The 16,892-nt window shown below is 34.3% G+C and overlaps 1 protein-coding gene across 1 annotated transcript; it reads right to left on the reverse strand.

Annotated features, from left to right (window-relative positions):
- Positions 1-1,168: 1,168 nt before the first annotated feature.
- On the reverse strand, positions 1,169-3,112 carry LOC112516769 (pollen-specific leucine-rich repeat extensin-like protein 1). The gene has a single exon (XM_025124001.1). The coding sequence runs from the start codon at positions 3,110-3,112 to the stop codon at positions 1,169-1,171; it is 1,944 nt and encodes a 647-aa protein (XP_024979769.1).
- Between the last annotated feature and the right edge of the window lie 13,780 nt (positions 3,113-16,892).

Below are 16,892 nucleotides of genomic sequence, written 5' to 3' on the forward strand. Positions count from 1 at the left end.
TATATATATATATATATATATATATATATATATAGCACTTCTTTTGAGTTTCTTTGGATTCACTTTCCCCTTTTACAACTTTATGACCTAATTTCTTCTCAATGTCAAAAAACCCACATCCAAAAATGGTATGTTTTTCATCGATTCATCAATGAATACATTTTTAGCGATTTTTTAATCAATATACGGTTACAAGCCATTAATAAGGTCGTGACGGAAGGTGAACTAATGAGAGATTCTGAAAGTTACAAGTCATTATGTTTTATGACCTAACTTGTCAGTGTCGAAACCCGCATTTAGAATTGTAGATTTTCTTTCATGGTTCACCGATAGATACGTTCTCAAAGTCACCTTAACCAATATCCAACTAACTGCCATTATAAATTTATGTATTTTTTTATTAACTTGGATATCCAACTCGCTATACGAGCCGACTAATCCCAAGACGACCACCAGCTTTGCAGATAGCCCGGAGTCACCACATTTGAACTTTTGTGCCCACAAGGGGATTTTTATTCCTCATTGAATTTGAATCTGTAACCTTCTGACACTTTTGATCTTTGGAGTCAAGCTCAAACCAACCAGACACCACTCTTGTGGTTATAAATTTGCATCTTTATATCTTGGCTCGTGGTAGATCACTCTTGTGGATTTTGTCTGTACACATAGGTCGTATTAATGGCTGAAAACTTGTTCTCACTCTTAAATTTAGTCTTCTTTTGTTAGATTGATACCCTAATTGTCAGGTATATGACACCAAATTAGCAGACGTCAGTAGTAATTCATCGTGTGTCACAAACTGGACAAATGATGTTTATTATATTAATCTACATATTAAGTCACTTTCAACAAACAAAAAATAGATCTGAAACCCGTACTCAAAAAAAGCTCATGAAGGTCAAAGCACTCCGAGAAAGCAGTGTAATAATATCTCATTCCAGTCAAAACCTTCACGCTCTACTGCCACTTGACACCCGTTCATCTGATATTTGATCCATGTCCAGTATATGAGATACCCTAAGATGCTAAAGTCGTCATCAATGAGAATGTCGCCATTCTCACACGGCTACGGTTTCCAATATAAAATGATAGATGTGTCGATAATCGTATTTTCTGGGGAGGGTAAAAAAGTAATTCCCCATACTAGACCTTGTCTGTTTTGGGCTCCTTAATGGGCTTTTGAATTTATCTTTTCCATTCTCCATTCATCTTTAAGCCTTGATATGAAACTATCAGCCTTGGCGTTGACGTCTGGGCTTGGGAAAAATTTGGGCTCAGACCCGGACCCGAATCTGGGCCCAATTGAATCTCCACCGTCGATTATAGTTGACGAGAGATCAACGTCTTCACGGTCCGGTGAACTACAGACGGAACTGTTGGTGCTCCGTATGCTAACAAAATCTCCTCGGAGCTCGAATCTCATCGCCGGCATCCTAAACGGCGGTGGAGGTGGCGGCATTGGAATCAATGGAGATTGTGAGCCGCTCGGTAGAAAATCGTCCCTGTCGTAGTAACTGCTTGCTTTTGTTGGTAGAGGCGGTTTACCTTTGCTCGTAGAATGGCGACGGTGAGGCTCCGATTTCGGTGGAGATGGTGGAGGTGGAGATTGAGATTGAGTTTGAGCTTGAGTTTGACGCTTAGATAATTGTTTTGATTTCGCAGGAACGGTATATCTCGGTGGTGTCATCGGCGGAGGTGGCGGCGGTGGTGGTGGAGGAGCGGTGGATGGTGAGTGAAAACGCTTGCTTTTGTTGCCGGATTTGAATAAGTTGTTGAAAATTGAGCTTGGCGGCGGAGGTGGTGGAAGTGGAGGAACTCCTGGTGAAATTGTAGCAGGAACGGAGTGAATTCTCTTATGTTTACCTCCTTTTTTGAACAGATTTTGGAACATTGAAGGAGGCGGAGGTGGAGGTGGTGGCGGAGGCGGAGGCGGTGGTGGCGTAAACGATTGCTGTTGTTCTTGTACATCCGGTGATCGAACGGAATGTAAAGATGGTGGAGATGAACCAGAACTGCCGGAAATATTTCTCAACTTCCGTTTGTTCTTCCTTTTTCTCTGATTATACAAAGAAGATATGGCTGTAGCTATCTCCTTGGTAGCATCACTTACTTTCCGCTCAAGTTTCTTATGTTTATGATGTGATCGATGCACCCTAACCTCCATCGGTGGCGGAGGCGGTGGTGGAGGTGGCGGAGGCGGTGGTGGTGGTGGAGGAGGATTGGATCTCGTTTTATCCAACTCACGGGATTCAATTTTCCTCGAAACGTCGATCTTTACGTTCCGTCCAACACTTCGGAATGAATGTTTCCTCGAATTTGGGGATAGAGCTGAAGACGGAGGAGGAGGCGGCGGTGGCGGAACTGTCGCCGGTTCCACCAATCGACGCTGTTCCCGATTATCCGGAGCATTTGGAGTAACCTCGAAAGTATCCACGCCAATCTCCTTCACATCAGAAAATTCTCCCTGATCTGCTTCACTCCGCCGTGATCCATGGCCGATATCACCGGAACCCGGCGTCGATCGATATAAATTATCCCTTTCTCTATCGATCCGCCGTGAAACGCTGCTGTAATACCTAGACACCGGCGAAGAATACATATCGACGTCAAAATCATCAAAAAACCGATTCCGATTCTCGCCGTTGTTCCACAACGATTCCTGCCTCAAATCCGGATACGAACTGCTACTTCTTCTCAATCCACTCGACACCATCTTCCGATCGGAAAATCCACCCCATATTTGATCCGACGACTGAACACCACTACCACCACTAGGACCGGTTACAAAACCGTTCGTTTGATCGGCGACGTCCCCGGAGGTCGAAACGTCATCGTTTCTTCGAGCCAAAACTCCGCAAAGAATCGCGAAAAGTACTAGAAAAATGTTGAGTGAATCCCAGGTAGATTTTACAGAACCTGGTTTAAGAATATGAGAAGTATGAGATAGAAATGGAGGGAGGAAGAAGAAGAGAAAAAGTAGGGCGAGTATTGGGATAACGATGATGAGAACAACAGGGTCAATGATCGGAGACGATGGTGATCCACGACGGCGATTGGCGGTGTTTGGTGGTTGGAACCAGAAGGTGGATGGTGAGTCGGGATCTTGCTCCATGGGGTATGAGTTGGAGAAAAGGTCTCTTTTTGGGGTTTAAAGGTGGAGGTGGAGGGGGGATTTGATTTAAACTAAAAAGGTGAATATAAAGGGGAGATATATAGAGGGATTTGAATTAAATTTAAATAAATAATAAAATATAAAAATAGAATTTAAGAAAAAATGAAAAATGAAAATTTAAATATATGAAGCAACAACACATGGCAAATTTAATTGCCCTTTGCTTTCTATAATTTGTATACATCGTTTTCAAATAATTTCCAAAAATCTTCATAATTTTCCTAACAAATATTTCTTTTTTCGTTATATATAGACTTGAGATGATGTGAGATCAGTCTGTTTTCGTGAGACCACTTACTTATGTTTGAAATTTCATATCAAAGGGTTTTGAAAATAATCTTCACAGTGTTTTTGCTGTGAATGTCAGTGTTTTGCTGTGAAATTTCAAGTGTAAAAAAATGATCTCACGAAAACATGTTGGTCACATGTTTTAAAACATTTAGTTGGTGCAAAAGATTATTATTGACAATCTTGAAGAGTTTTATATGGAATCTGTTCTTTTTTTATTAACCTGGATATCCGACATGTTATGCGAGCCAACTACAAGACGATCATCTGCTTTGATGGTAGCCCGGAGTCCCCGCATTTTAACCTCCGTGGCCACAAGTAGAGGTGATCAAAAACCCGATCAACCCAACTTAACGTGAAATAGCTCAACCCGAAACAACCCGATGTCTGATCCAGTTGTAAAATTTCCAAACTATGTGTATTGAGTTGATATTGGGTTACTATTATTTGAACCCAACCCAATCAGGTTCATCGGGTTTGAACTGCAAGCATTAGGTTGGGTTGTTCAAATGTCTTCAATCTCATCAACCAACCCATTAGCACCCCTAGCCACAATGGGATTTTCATTACTCCTTAGATTTGAACATGAGACCTCTAGACACGTTTCACCTTTGGAGTTCAAACTTAAAACAATCAGACACTACTCTTGTGGTTGGAATCTTTTCTTTATGAACTATATGTGAGAAGACATTTTAGAGTTGACTCAACAGTTGAAACATGCAGAGACTGAAGGGTTTCAAGTCCTTTTTACCGTAAGATTTAAAGTTAAACATTTTGTGTATTTGAATAAAAATTATTCCGTCTCTTTTTCAATTGAGCTACACGTCCGAAAAGACGAGTGTCTCTAATATTTAGGTAAAACCTAGTTTATATGTGAGAATATAAGATGCAACGTTTTTTTTTTGCTTCTAATTTCTATTATGGCAAATTGCATGAAAAAGTAACGTACTTTAACTTGATTTATATTTGGTAACGTACTTTTAAAACTTTCATTTTGGTACCTAAGATGTAAATTTTAAACATTTAAGTACCCGGGTAACAAATTGAAACATTAACCGCTTACATGCTGATGTGGCGAGTAATGTGGTATCCAACTCAGTATTATTTGTTATTCAACCCAATAAAATCATATCACTCGCCACATCAGCATGATAACCGGTTGATGCTTCAAACGGTTATCTGGGTACTTAAATTCTTATAACTTTACATCTTAGATATCAAAATGGAAGTTTTGAAAGTACGTTACCCAAAAATAGAAATCAAGGTAAAATACGTTACTTTTTCATACAATTTACCCTATGTATAAGGTATTTTCGTCTAAATATTTAGCACATCACGTTTGTGATACAAAAATGAACGTTTCAAAACTACAATACATTTTATAAATATCAGATCAAAACACGTTACATTTTCCTGTAACTTGTCCAATTAATGAACAATCTTTATGTATATTTAATGTTCTTGTATTTTTAACAGATTATTTTCCTAAAATCAGTAGTTTAATTGATTAAATGTCGATGTTAACTTGCAAATCAGAACGTAACGGATTTTTATAAGTTTTAGATCTTTAAAAATACATGTTCTTACAAAAATTAATAATATAATTTCAACCTGATATAAACATGAAAAGTATGCAATTAATATGTTTATCTAGTATTATTAATAGAGCAAATTGCATGAAAAAAGTAACGTACTTTAACTTGATTCATATTTTGGGTAACGTACTTCAAAAACATTCATTTTGGTACCTAGGATGTAAAGTTTTAAACGTTTAAGTAATTGGGTAACCGTTTGAAGCATTAACCGGAAATCATGTTGATGTGGCGAATGATTTGACTTACCTTTTAAATTTATAATTTTATATTGAATTGGATACCACGTCACTCGCCACATCAACATGGTAACCGATTAATACTTCAACCGGTTACCCGAGTACTTAAATGTTTAAAATTTTACATCTTAGGTACCAAAATGGAAGTTTTGAAAGTATGTTACCTAAAATAAAAATCAAGTTAAAATACGTTATTTTTTCATACAATTTGTCTTTATTAATACTTGACGGTTTATATGATATTTTTTTTGCTCAATTTACATGCATTTTACGTTCCATATGAATCTACTGAACTAAAAATTTTCAGAATTTAACATACTATTATATCTGCATATACACATATACATATTCATTAATTAAGGTAATATAATTAACATAATAAAATGATTGACTCATATTGGACCTCACGATTAACACAAACTAATTACTTCTCATTTGATTAAGCCTATATATATATATATATATATATATATATATATATATATATATGTAAAACTATGAGATATATAATGATATGAAATTTTCAACCCTTATGTCATAATTGTACTGCTTTGGTTTGAAAGCTTCAATCTTGTATCTATAACTATTATTAGGGGTGAGCAGCAGAACTGGGTACCCAGTTATGGAACCGGAACTGATATGAGTGGTTCCGGTTCCTAAAATACGGAACCGATTGAGAATGGTTTCGGTTCCGGTTCTCAATTTTTCGGAACCGTTACCCGTCGGGTACCCGGTATTTTTAAATAATAAAATTATTATTATTTTTTAATATCAAATTTATATTAGGTTTACATCTTGAAAGCACGCCGTCATTTTCATTCTTCATCTAAATTCTTCATAAAGAATGATTCGTATTTTTTTAAATTGTTGGATTCATAGTATGTAATTGTTAAACTTTGAAAATTTACTATTATAGTATGTAATYGTTAAACTTTGAACATTTTCTATTAGTCTATTATGGTTTGTAATCGTTAAACAATATTTGTAACCATTATTATATATAATTTGTATTCTTGCTTATTTATTTAGTGTTTTGACAACGTTTTATTTTTTATTTCTAAATAACAAAATTTTAATATTTTAGGAAGCGGATACCCGGAAACGGAACCGGTTCCCGGCGGTTCCGGTTCCAGTTTCAAAAATTTAAGAACCGCTCTAACTGGTTCCGGTTCCAATATCTCAAGAACCGCCGGTTCCGATTACGGTTCCGGTTCCTGTCAAAAAGGGCGGGTACTCGCCTATGCTCACCCCTAACTATTATAGTATAATTTTTTTTTGAACTGATTATATCTAAAGTCAAAAAGTCAAAAACATTTAAATCAGATAAAACTCTAATTTATGAAAATTTGATATGATTTATGTTAAAGCATGTATTTTTATATCTCTTATTTGTTATATCTGTATAGTATAAGGACTCATTTGTAATTTTGTATTCTATATATACTAAGCAATAATATGCAAAACCTAACGGGATTTTCACATATTCCAACATGGTATCAGAGCTGAGCATAGGAGGGGGTAGCCAATGTCGTTGCTGAAGCTTCTTGGCTTCGGAACCTTCTTCTTGAGCTATCTTGTCCTCTTTCACGCACGACGGTTGTTTTTTGTGACAATGTCAGTGTCATGTACTCAGCTTCTAACCCAGTTCAGTACCAAAGAACCAAACATTTGGAAATAGATTTACATTTTGTTAGGGAACGAGTTTGCGATTGGATATGTGCGTGTGTTGCACGTTCCTTCGGCTCATCAGTTAACAGATATTTTTACAAAGGGGTTACAGGCACAATTATTTTTAGACTTCAGAAACATTTTAAGCCTTCGTCAACCTCCCGCACAAACTGAGGAGGCGTGTTAAAGCATGTATTTTTATATCTATTATTTGTTATATTTGTATAATATATATGAATTTGAACCCAATATACCTGGCCTTCGCGAGAACCTCAAGCACACACAGTGGAATCGTAGACAGTCAAGTGAAATCCAATTACTAAGCAATAATATGCAAACACCAACGGGATTTCCACATATTCCAAACAGTTCACAATAAAAAATCGATAAAATTTAACGAAATTATACGTAAAATCTCTTGATTCATGAAACGTTAAGACTCCTATAATACACACAGACATAAAGAAATAGACGACATAAATCGTTAATGAAAAAACTCAATTGAATATTTCAAATCCAAGGAGGAATAAAAATCCCCTTGTGGCCACGGGAGCTCAAATGCGATGACTCCGAGCTATCTGCAAAACAGGTGGTCGTCCTAAGATTAGTCGGCTCGCATAACGGGTTGGATATCCAGGTTAATAAAAAACGAATTAAATTAAATATTTCAATTGAATAAAAAACAAGTTATATTTCGTTTATACGCTATCAAAATAAGCAAGTCCCGATCTCAAGGAGAAAAATGTCATTTTACATGAACCAAAAAGCCAAAGCCCTGTTTTAAGGCAAAGCAACTTTCTGCTGTGGTCCAATATTATGAAGAAAAGGTAGTCAAAAGGATTTCTTTTAAATCTTTGATCATAACGACAATTATCGAATCATTTATCTTTTTAATATATCTGATCTCATTATTTGATACGTATAGGGTCAGATTCAGGGGAAAACCGTAAAAAAAAAAGAAAAAATCAGAAGAACACTCTGGTAATCGTTTATTTGAACGGTATGCATATGTGCATACAAGTAATTTTAAGCAATTGGTTTGGTATGCACATGTAGTGGTGCTCAAAATACCGGCCAACCCAACCCGAAAAAACTTAAAAAAAACCTCAACCTGATGTAACATGACGTATTGTTTATACAAAATTAGACCAAAACGCATCTGTTGGGTTGGAATTGGGTTGGGGTAATTTGAACCCAACCCGATGCCTATTCTATACCAATGATTTAATATGGTTGTCAAGTCCTTGATTAATATATGTAAATTAGATATCAGACTAACCCGTAATTAGCTATATTCGAAATTATATTACCATTCAACTGTAATTGTACTTTCTTATTTGCATGAAATTTCAGTCATTTTTTTCTGAGCGGGTTCACAAATACTTGCGCAATTGATCTGCACAAGTAATTTTTTTTTTGTAAATGGTGCACAAGATATTGAAAAATACATTAAATATCAACCAAAAAACTGGAGAGAGAAAAAAAAATCACTCGAAATCAACCAGAAAACAGAAAAAAAAATCTCTCGAAATCAACCACAAAAACCGAAAATCTCTCTTAAAATGAACCAAAAACTTAAAAGATCCCACGAATCAACCAAAAAGCTTTGAAAATCCCTCGAATTCAACCAAAAAAACTTTTAAAAATCCCTCGAAATGGTGGGATTTGTGGAAAATAAAAGTTCTTAGATCCCGTTTGGTTTAAAGGAATGGAATGGATTTGGGGGATTTGTATTTCAAATCCATTTTAATCTCATGTTTGGTTTGTTGGATTGTCTGAATTTGAAATCTTAGGATTTAATTGAAATTCTTCAAACATAAGATTTTGAAATCCTTAGGGAGTGTTGGGGATTTCACAGGATTCCGTACGATTGTATGCAATAAACTTTTAAAAAATGTTAAAAACATTTATTTTATAATAATCGATTAATAAAAATGTAATTTAATTATTTTTATAATTATCTGTAATTGTTTCTATAAATTATTTACAAATAATAAAATCCAATTTCATTCCAAATCCTACAAACCAAACCCACCAATGATTTCAAATCCATTCCGATCCGATCCAAATACCATAACCAAAAAAGAAAAAGAAAAAACCACAAGAGTGGTGCCTGATCGGTTTGAGCTTGGCTCCAAATGTCAAAAGTATCAGGAGGTCACAGGTTCAAATCCAAGGAGGAATAAAAATCCCCTTGTGGCCACGGAGGTTCAAATGCGGTGACTCCGAACTATTTACAAAGCAGGTGGTCGTCCTGAGATTAATCGGCTCGAATAACGGGTTGGATATCCAGTTTAATAAAAAAAAGTACTATAACCGAAAAAGAAAAAGAAAAAAAGTATTTTAAAAAAATATAAAAATAAAAAAAAAATGAAAAAATGGAGCGTGGGTTGTAATCATTAGAAGACACAATGCCATTTCCTTTTGCATCTTCCAAATTCACCAACTTTTTAATACAAACCTTTCACTTTCACAATAAAAGCCTACTAGAAAACGACATCCCTCTTTCAACAAATCATTTCGTTATCGTATTTATATCGTTTCGTGTTAAAACTGACGAATATAATTTTTTTACGTTCGAATACTGATATCTAGGATCTGTTATTGCATATGCTTTTCGGTCGAGATACAGCTTTAAAAAGAAAACGTTGAATTAAATGGATCTGTTTGCATGTCTATTTGTCAGGGGAGCTGCCCCTGATTTTTGTTTGATAAGGGATAGAAATCTGTTATTCCACCAGTGAAATTAAGACATATCAGATTGGTAGATATGGATGGGTATTGATGATGTGTAGGGGTGAGCATAGACGGGTATCCGCCCTTTTTGACCGGAACCGGAACCGGAACCGGCGGTTCTTGAGATATTGGAACCGGAACCGGAACCGGAACCGGTTAGAGCGGTTCTTGAATTTTTGGAACCGGAACCGCCGGGAACCGGTTCCGGTTTCGGGTACCCGCTTCCTAAAATATTAAAATTTTGTTATTTAGAAATAAAAATAAAATATTGCCAAAACACTAAATTAAATAAACAAGAATACAAATTATACGGAATAATGGTTACAAATATTGTTTTAACGATTACAAAGCATAATAGACTAATAGAAAATGTTCAAAGTTTAACAATTATATACAATTATTGTAAATTTTCAAAACTTAACGATTACATACTACGAATTGTAGTTTAGTAGAACTAGAAAGTAAATGAAGAATGAAGATGACCGCGTCATTTGAAGATGTAACTTAATATAAATTTGGTATTGAAAAAAATCAATTATTTTTTTATTGAAAAACAACTGCCGGTTCCGGGTACCCGGCGGGTAACGGTTCCGAAAAACTGAGAACCGGAACCGGAACTGTTTTCAATCGGTTCCGTATTTTAGGAACCGGAACCGGAACGTTCCGGTTCCGGAACCGGAACCGGAACCGGAACCACTCATATCGGTTCCGGTTCCGCAAACGGGTACCCGATTCCGCTGCTCACCCCTAATGATGTGTATTCATATGATTGGTATATATGAATGAAAAGTGAGAATTTGGGACAGACGAGTTTTATCTGTTTGATAAGAGCCTTTTACGAATAGTCAATGTCAAACAATAAAATGACCCTTGTGGCTTTATCCTAACAGGTAAAGAGGTAGGCATCATTGTAGAATGAGTCGAAGATGCGGGGTTCAACTTTAGGTACCATCACCTGCCTTGAGACACGCGATTTACCATCCCATAACGATCAGGGAAAAATACAGTGGGGGTACGGTTCAGATGATGATGTCATATCTTTTTTACAAAATGTCGACTCGTAAAGTTCGAGATTGTTAGTATATGGATTTGAACGATGGTCATTATGAAATCTTGTTGTTTATGCTATTAATAACACAATTAAATGCCAAAATTGAACGAAATAGATAAGGAGAGAAACAGAGAAATAAATGGTTTTAATCCGGTGTTCTTGTATACCTGTACTGCAATTAAAAAAAACTACAGAGGCGTTTGGTTTCCAGGTTTTCTATGAAGCTGAAGAAATTGAAATGACTAAGGGGTTGTTTGACAGTTGTCGAATGGTTTGGTACAGAATGATTAAAAGGCTCTCATGATATATGACAAAATAAAATATAATTGTTTGGTAATTGTTTATTATGAAATTAGTGCGTTGAATGGTTAAAGGAGGCCCAGGATACAAAATCACTCGGAAGGTTTTAGAACCATTAAAAGACAGACTTTTTTTTTGCCAAACAAGATTCACCTCTTAATGAAACTATTAAAAAGTAATCAAACAACCCCTAATTTTGTTAACCAGATTTTATTCAGCTGTTTAGTTTGCACATAAAAATGGAATTGGATTCCACAAATTCCACAATTTACATATTTTATCATTCCATCGCGCATGTGATTAGCCGCCTACTATATACATGACCAACACCATCGCCACCTCATCGTCGCCACTACCACTACCACCAATTAATATTATCATCGATTTTTCATTATATAATATATATAATTTATAAAAAAAGTATAAAAATGTCATAAAAGGGTATTTTAGTCATTTATTACTATTTCAATCCAATTTTGAAACTACAGTTGCAAACCAAACATGCATATTCCAATTACGTCATATTCCATTCTGCGAACTAAACACCCCTAAAGTAGAAAAATAAGCCATCGGAATTTGGCATTTTTGTTCTGAAAATCAACATCATTTGACCTTACTACTATGACCGGTAATGCTTGAGAACGAGTCAAAGACCTTCCAGCCTAGTGGTAAAGGCTTGGGCATGGCATAGTCATGAACCCGAGTTCGAGCCTTGAGAGGGGAGTGTTGGCGACATTTAAGTGGGGCCATGTTTAGCCTCCAAATTTGCCGGGGATTAGTCGGGCTTTGGCCCAGACACCCTTACAAAAAAAAATGCTTGAGAACGACAATGAAAGCCTTTTTAGGTGGAAATTGCAATCAAGATATGAATAATTCCGAAGAAAAAAAACCAGTTCGATTAAACTCGTCAATTGTTTTACGAGTTCCAGAATTTAATACACAACATGGTCACGATCGAGACTGACTACAATCTATACCTGATTATGGTTTGGTTCGTAGTCAGTATATTAAATTTGTTAACTTTTTTAATGTTATGTAATACTTTCATAGGGTTGGGTTCCGGTGAGAAGTGAAGTTATAATAAGAAACGTAAAAACAGATCTTCATCCTTAGATAAATTATAATTGAATGTCAACACTAATGAGGTGCACCAAGATACACCAGATCATTTCTCTTCTAAAGCACAATTCATGGATGAAATGATCAAGGGTTCAGATCTCTTCTTACGTTTCTCACCATAACTTCACTTGATCATTTGCCTACTTTTATAATCTTTTTTGTTAACTTTTATGTATTTCTTTTAACCTTAGACGTTATACAAATAAAATTTAGAAAAATAAGTATCAATATTAAACAACAAAATATATTCATAAAAAGTTGATGACAGATAGAACGGAACAAAACCAGGTCAAGACTTGATATCGTCGAGCTGCATTGGACATTGGTTCTATAATTACACGGCCATGCTTAAACTATGTGGGTTCGGATCGCGCTCTGTTACCACCGAGCCCACATCTAGTTAGGGTCCGATATTATATACGACTCGAATCTATTGTCCATCTAACGAATATCATAAATTACTAAAAACAGACATTAAATACTGATATCACTTATGCTGGTTTTTTAAACGAAATACAACCCATTTTTTATTTTTCATCTAACTAATTACAATAAAAAATGTCAGATGTAAAAATTCTGAAGAATTTTTTTTACTTTTGGCAAACAAGATCATTTACGATAATAAGCACAAAAATACCAAATGGCCTTTGGCCTAGCGATATGTAAGTCTTTAGCCTCCTAGCAGGTCAGAGGTTCAAACCTCACCAAAGGTGAGGATGTGTGTGAGGGGTTGTTTGACAGTTGTTGAATAGTTTGGTGCAGAATGATCAAGTGTTCAGAATAATTAAGAGACTATCATGATATAGTGTAATGAAATATATTTGTTTGGTAATTATTTACAATGAAATTAAGGCGTTGAATGGTTAAGGGAGACAGATGATACAAAATCATTTAGATTGTTTTAGAACCATTAAGAAGCATAATTTTTTTTTGTCAAACAAGATTCATCTTTTAACGATTCAGATGTTGTCTTTTAGGGGGTGTTTGAGATTGCTTATAAAAGATGATTTTTAACTTATTTCAGTCTGGCACCGGTGATAAGCTGTTTTCTGGTGTTTGGATAAGAAAAAAAAAACTGTTTATACCGGTGCCAAACCGGTAATAAGTTGTTTTTGATAAGTTAATTCTTCCTGACTTATAAAAAACTGCTTATTACCAGTTTACAATTTTAACTCTGTTTTATTTAACTCCGTTTTAATACCACATAAGTTAATAAACACTTTTACAAAAAAAAAACATAAGTTGTTTTAAATAAGCAATCCCAAACACCCCCTTAAGGTAGTGTTTGGTACGCAAACAGGACGGGACAGGACGGGACGGTACAGGACGGGACGGGACAGAACAGGACGAGACAAGACTAATTGTCTGTCCTATGTTTGGTACGACTAGGACAGGACGAGACAAAACTATTAAAATGACCATATCACCCCTAAATATTGTTCAATGTTATTTTATATCATATAATAATTGTAAAATGACAACAAATCAATCAAAATATTGTCATTTTAACTTTAGTCCCAAACACCCCCTTAATAGAACTATTAATAGGTAAACAAACAACTCCTACATTTATTTATTTCTATTTACGTATATAAATATTATATACTTAAAAAAAATCACAAACTTTGATTAATATTTTTTATTCTTAAATCTTTTTATAGGCCTTGTCGAAAACAACCAACAATCTAAAAGCAATTTGCACGCTGTATAAGATTAACACCAACTTTCCTTTTTTCGTAATATATTTCCTTTTTCCTTTTTCGAATTATATAAAAATTTCCATTAATATTAACAAATCAAAAGTACGTTACTTTAATGAAGTGCACGGTGCACTTTCCTTTTTTGATAACAACAGATACTATGTTTTTTGTCAGATACGTTAACGAGATTTGTGTTTATCGTCTATCGTATTTAAATTGACTGTGTCTTTCAGCTGTACCAAATTGATCTGACATGCAATATGGTAATCAGATTCGAGATATTTTGCTTTCAGATATGATGGGTAATATGGTTATTGTCTTTGATCTGACTTTTAGATAGTTTCATGGTAATAACGGCTATTGATCTCATGCTCAGCTCCATGGTTATACTTGAAAAACTGTTCACTGAGGGACTTGTGTACGGTATTTTTCATAACAATGGTATCAAAGCAGTAAGAAGCGTAAGAAGAGATCTGAACACTTGATAACTTTTAATCACATGTCCACCCATGAATTGCGCCTTAGAAATGAATTAATCCAGTGGATCTCAATGCACCTCATTAGTTGTTGACATTCAATTATGATTGATCCAAGAGTAGAGATCTCTTCTTACGCTTCTCACTAGAATCCAACCCATGATATCAAAATATCTTTATAAAACAAAATGAATATTGTAATTACTTGGAAAAAGTCCATCTTGAATAAGCATCTTAACTAATAAGCACATGTTAATCATGTAAAAAAGTCATACAAAATATGATTTATAAATGATTAAATATCTCATAAAAACAAATAATTTAATTTAAAAACATTATATTTGTCTTTGGACAATTTATTAAAAAACTATTGTTTTTATAAATTAAATATATAATTAAATAAATGATTCGTATTATTTATAAATTCTAATATATAATTCGTAACGTAATCGACTTAAAACACGTACAAAATTTTCAAGATCGTCTTAAAATAACGTATTTCATATGTTCAATGAACTTATCATTTTCAATTATAACAAGAAGAATCTATTTTTTTTAACCATAAGAGTGGTGTCTGATTGGTTTAAGCTTGTGCTCCAAAGATTAAAAGTATCTGGAGGTCACAGGTTCAAATCCAAGGAGAAATAAAAAATACCCTTGTGGCCACAGAGATTCAAATGTGGTGACTCTGGGTCTGGGCTACACGCAAAGCAAGTGGTTCCCTTGAGATTAGTCAAGCTTGCATAACGGATTGAATATTCAGGTTGATAAAAACTTTGTATTTTTCTTCTTAGATTTCTTCATGATTTATCGATATCGATCCACAATCATTACTGATATTAATGAAAATGATTCAATGTTTGTCTTATTAAATGACGTTTTAGTTCAGTTCATTAAATGATATTTTGGTTCGGTGTATCTTCCGGTTGTGTTTCAAAATTTTGGTTTCTGTTCATTATTGTGTTTACGTTTTAATATATATATATATATATAGAGGGTGGTTCAAATACTAACCCAATATTTTGTGCAAACTTTGTTAACCCACATCAACCAATAATGTTGCATCTTTGTGTTTGGTTAAAATGTAACTTACATATTAATGATAAGCAGGCCCGTTCCTGACATTTTTTAGGCCCTGGGCGAACGTAAGAGCAGGGCCCCTGCAAGAAACAAGTTTTTTAGCAACGACTTTTGTCGTCGCTAAATGTCCGTTTATCATCAGAAAGAGTACACCAACAACATGTCGACGCTATAACTTGTGGCGGAAACATGTTATCGCTAAAAGGCGCATCGTCAAAACTCACTTTTCTTGTAGTAACATTCGGTAAGTACGAAAATAAATTCAATAAATGTTTTTTATTAGTATAAAATTGAGTACAAGAAATGTTAATAATTTACTGAGGAAATAAATCTTATTTATCTTTATTTTATATATATATATATATATATATATAAGAGTACTTAAATTTACGTACTTCTTATTAGGTAATTTAAAACCAAGAGTATAGAAAACTATGGTTGATAAATTTTTATAAAAAGTAAGAATTTTTTTAGTTCATAATAAGAAATATGTGTTATTTTGATATAAAAAGATAATTCGTGTGAATGAAGTAATCATTAGAGTCAATGAGAGATCAATAAAGAAGATTATCAAGGTTTTTTTGACAAGTAAACAAATGAGGATCAATAAAAATATAAAAGAAAAAATGATCCATTGAGATCCAATAAGAATAAATAATGAAATTAACATATAATATACAAACTCAACAAATGATTGTTTGAGCACTTAAATAGAATCTTATGGTGTGGTGGAATCCCAATGAAAGATACATAAGTCAAACAATCGATGAAAACATTTAAATTATATTTTCCTTCTTTTTTTGCTCAACTAAAATAAGATATTTAAGATTTTTTTTTGATTAACCTGGATATCCAACCCGCTATGCGAGCCGACTAATCCCAGGACCACCACCTGCTTTGCAGATAGCCCGGAGTCACCACATTTGAACCTCCGTAGCCACAAGGGGATTTTTATTTCTCCTTGGATTTGAACCTGAGACCTCCTGGTACTTTTGACCTTTGGAGCCAAACTCAAACCAATCAGGCACCACCTTTGTGGTTAAGATTAAAATTTTATGGAACATGACATATATAAGAGACATTACTAAATACATCTAGTTGAAAAAATTTATTGATTAATCACAAAACCATGAAACAAGTCAAAAATTATAAGAACAATAGATTGATTGTCAAATAATAGTAAAATATTTTATGTAGAAGCAAAAATAGATAACAATAGTCAATAAAAACAATTAGAACAAGATAACCAAATAGCAATAGTCAATAAAAGTATAAATTGATAAAATATACAAAAAATATATGTAGCAATAGCAAGCACATGATCTTAACTTTGAATTATTGAAGTACGAAAACAGTCAAGTTTTTAGAGATAGCAATAGCCAATATCATTGGACCTTGTTGGAGATAAAAAAAAGTAGAGAGGAAATAAACAATARCATATAATGAATGACCAATTAATTTTTTTCTTCTC

The sequence above is a fragment of the Cynara cardunculus genome (assembly GCF_001531365.2).
Source record: "Cynara cardunculus var. scolymus isolate 2C chromosome LG 8, CcrdV1, whole genome shotgun sequence".
Lineage (NCBI taxonomy): Eukaryota > Viridiplantae > Streptophyta > Magnoliopsida > Asterales > Asteraceae > Cynara > Cynara cardunculus.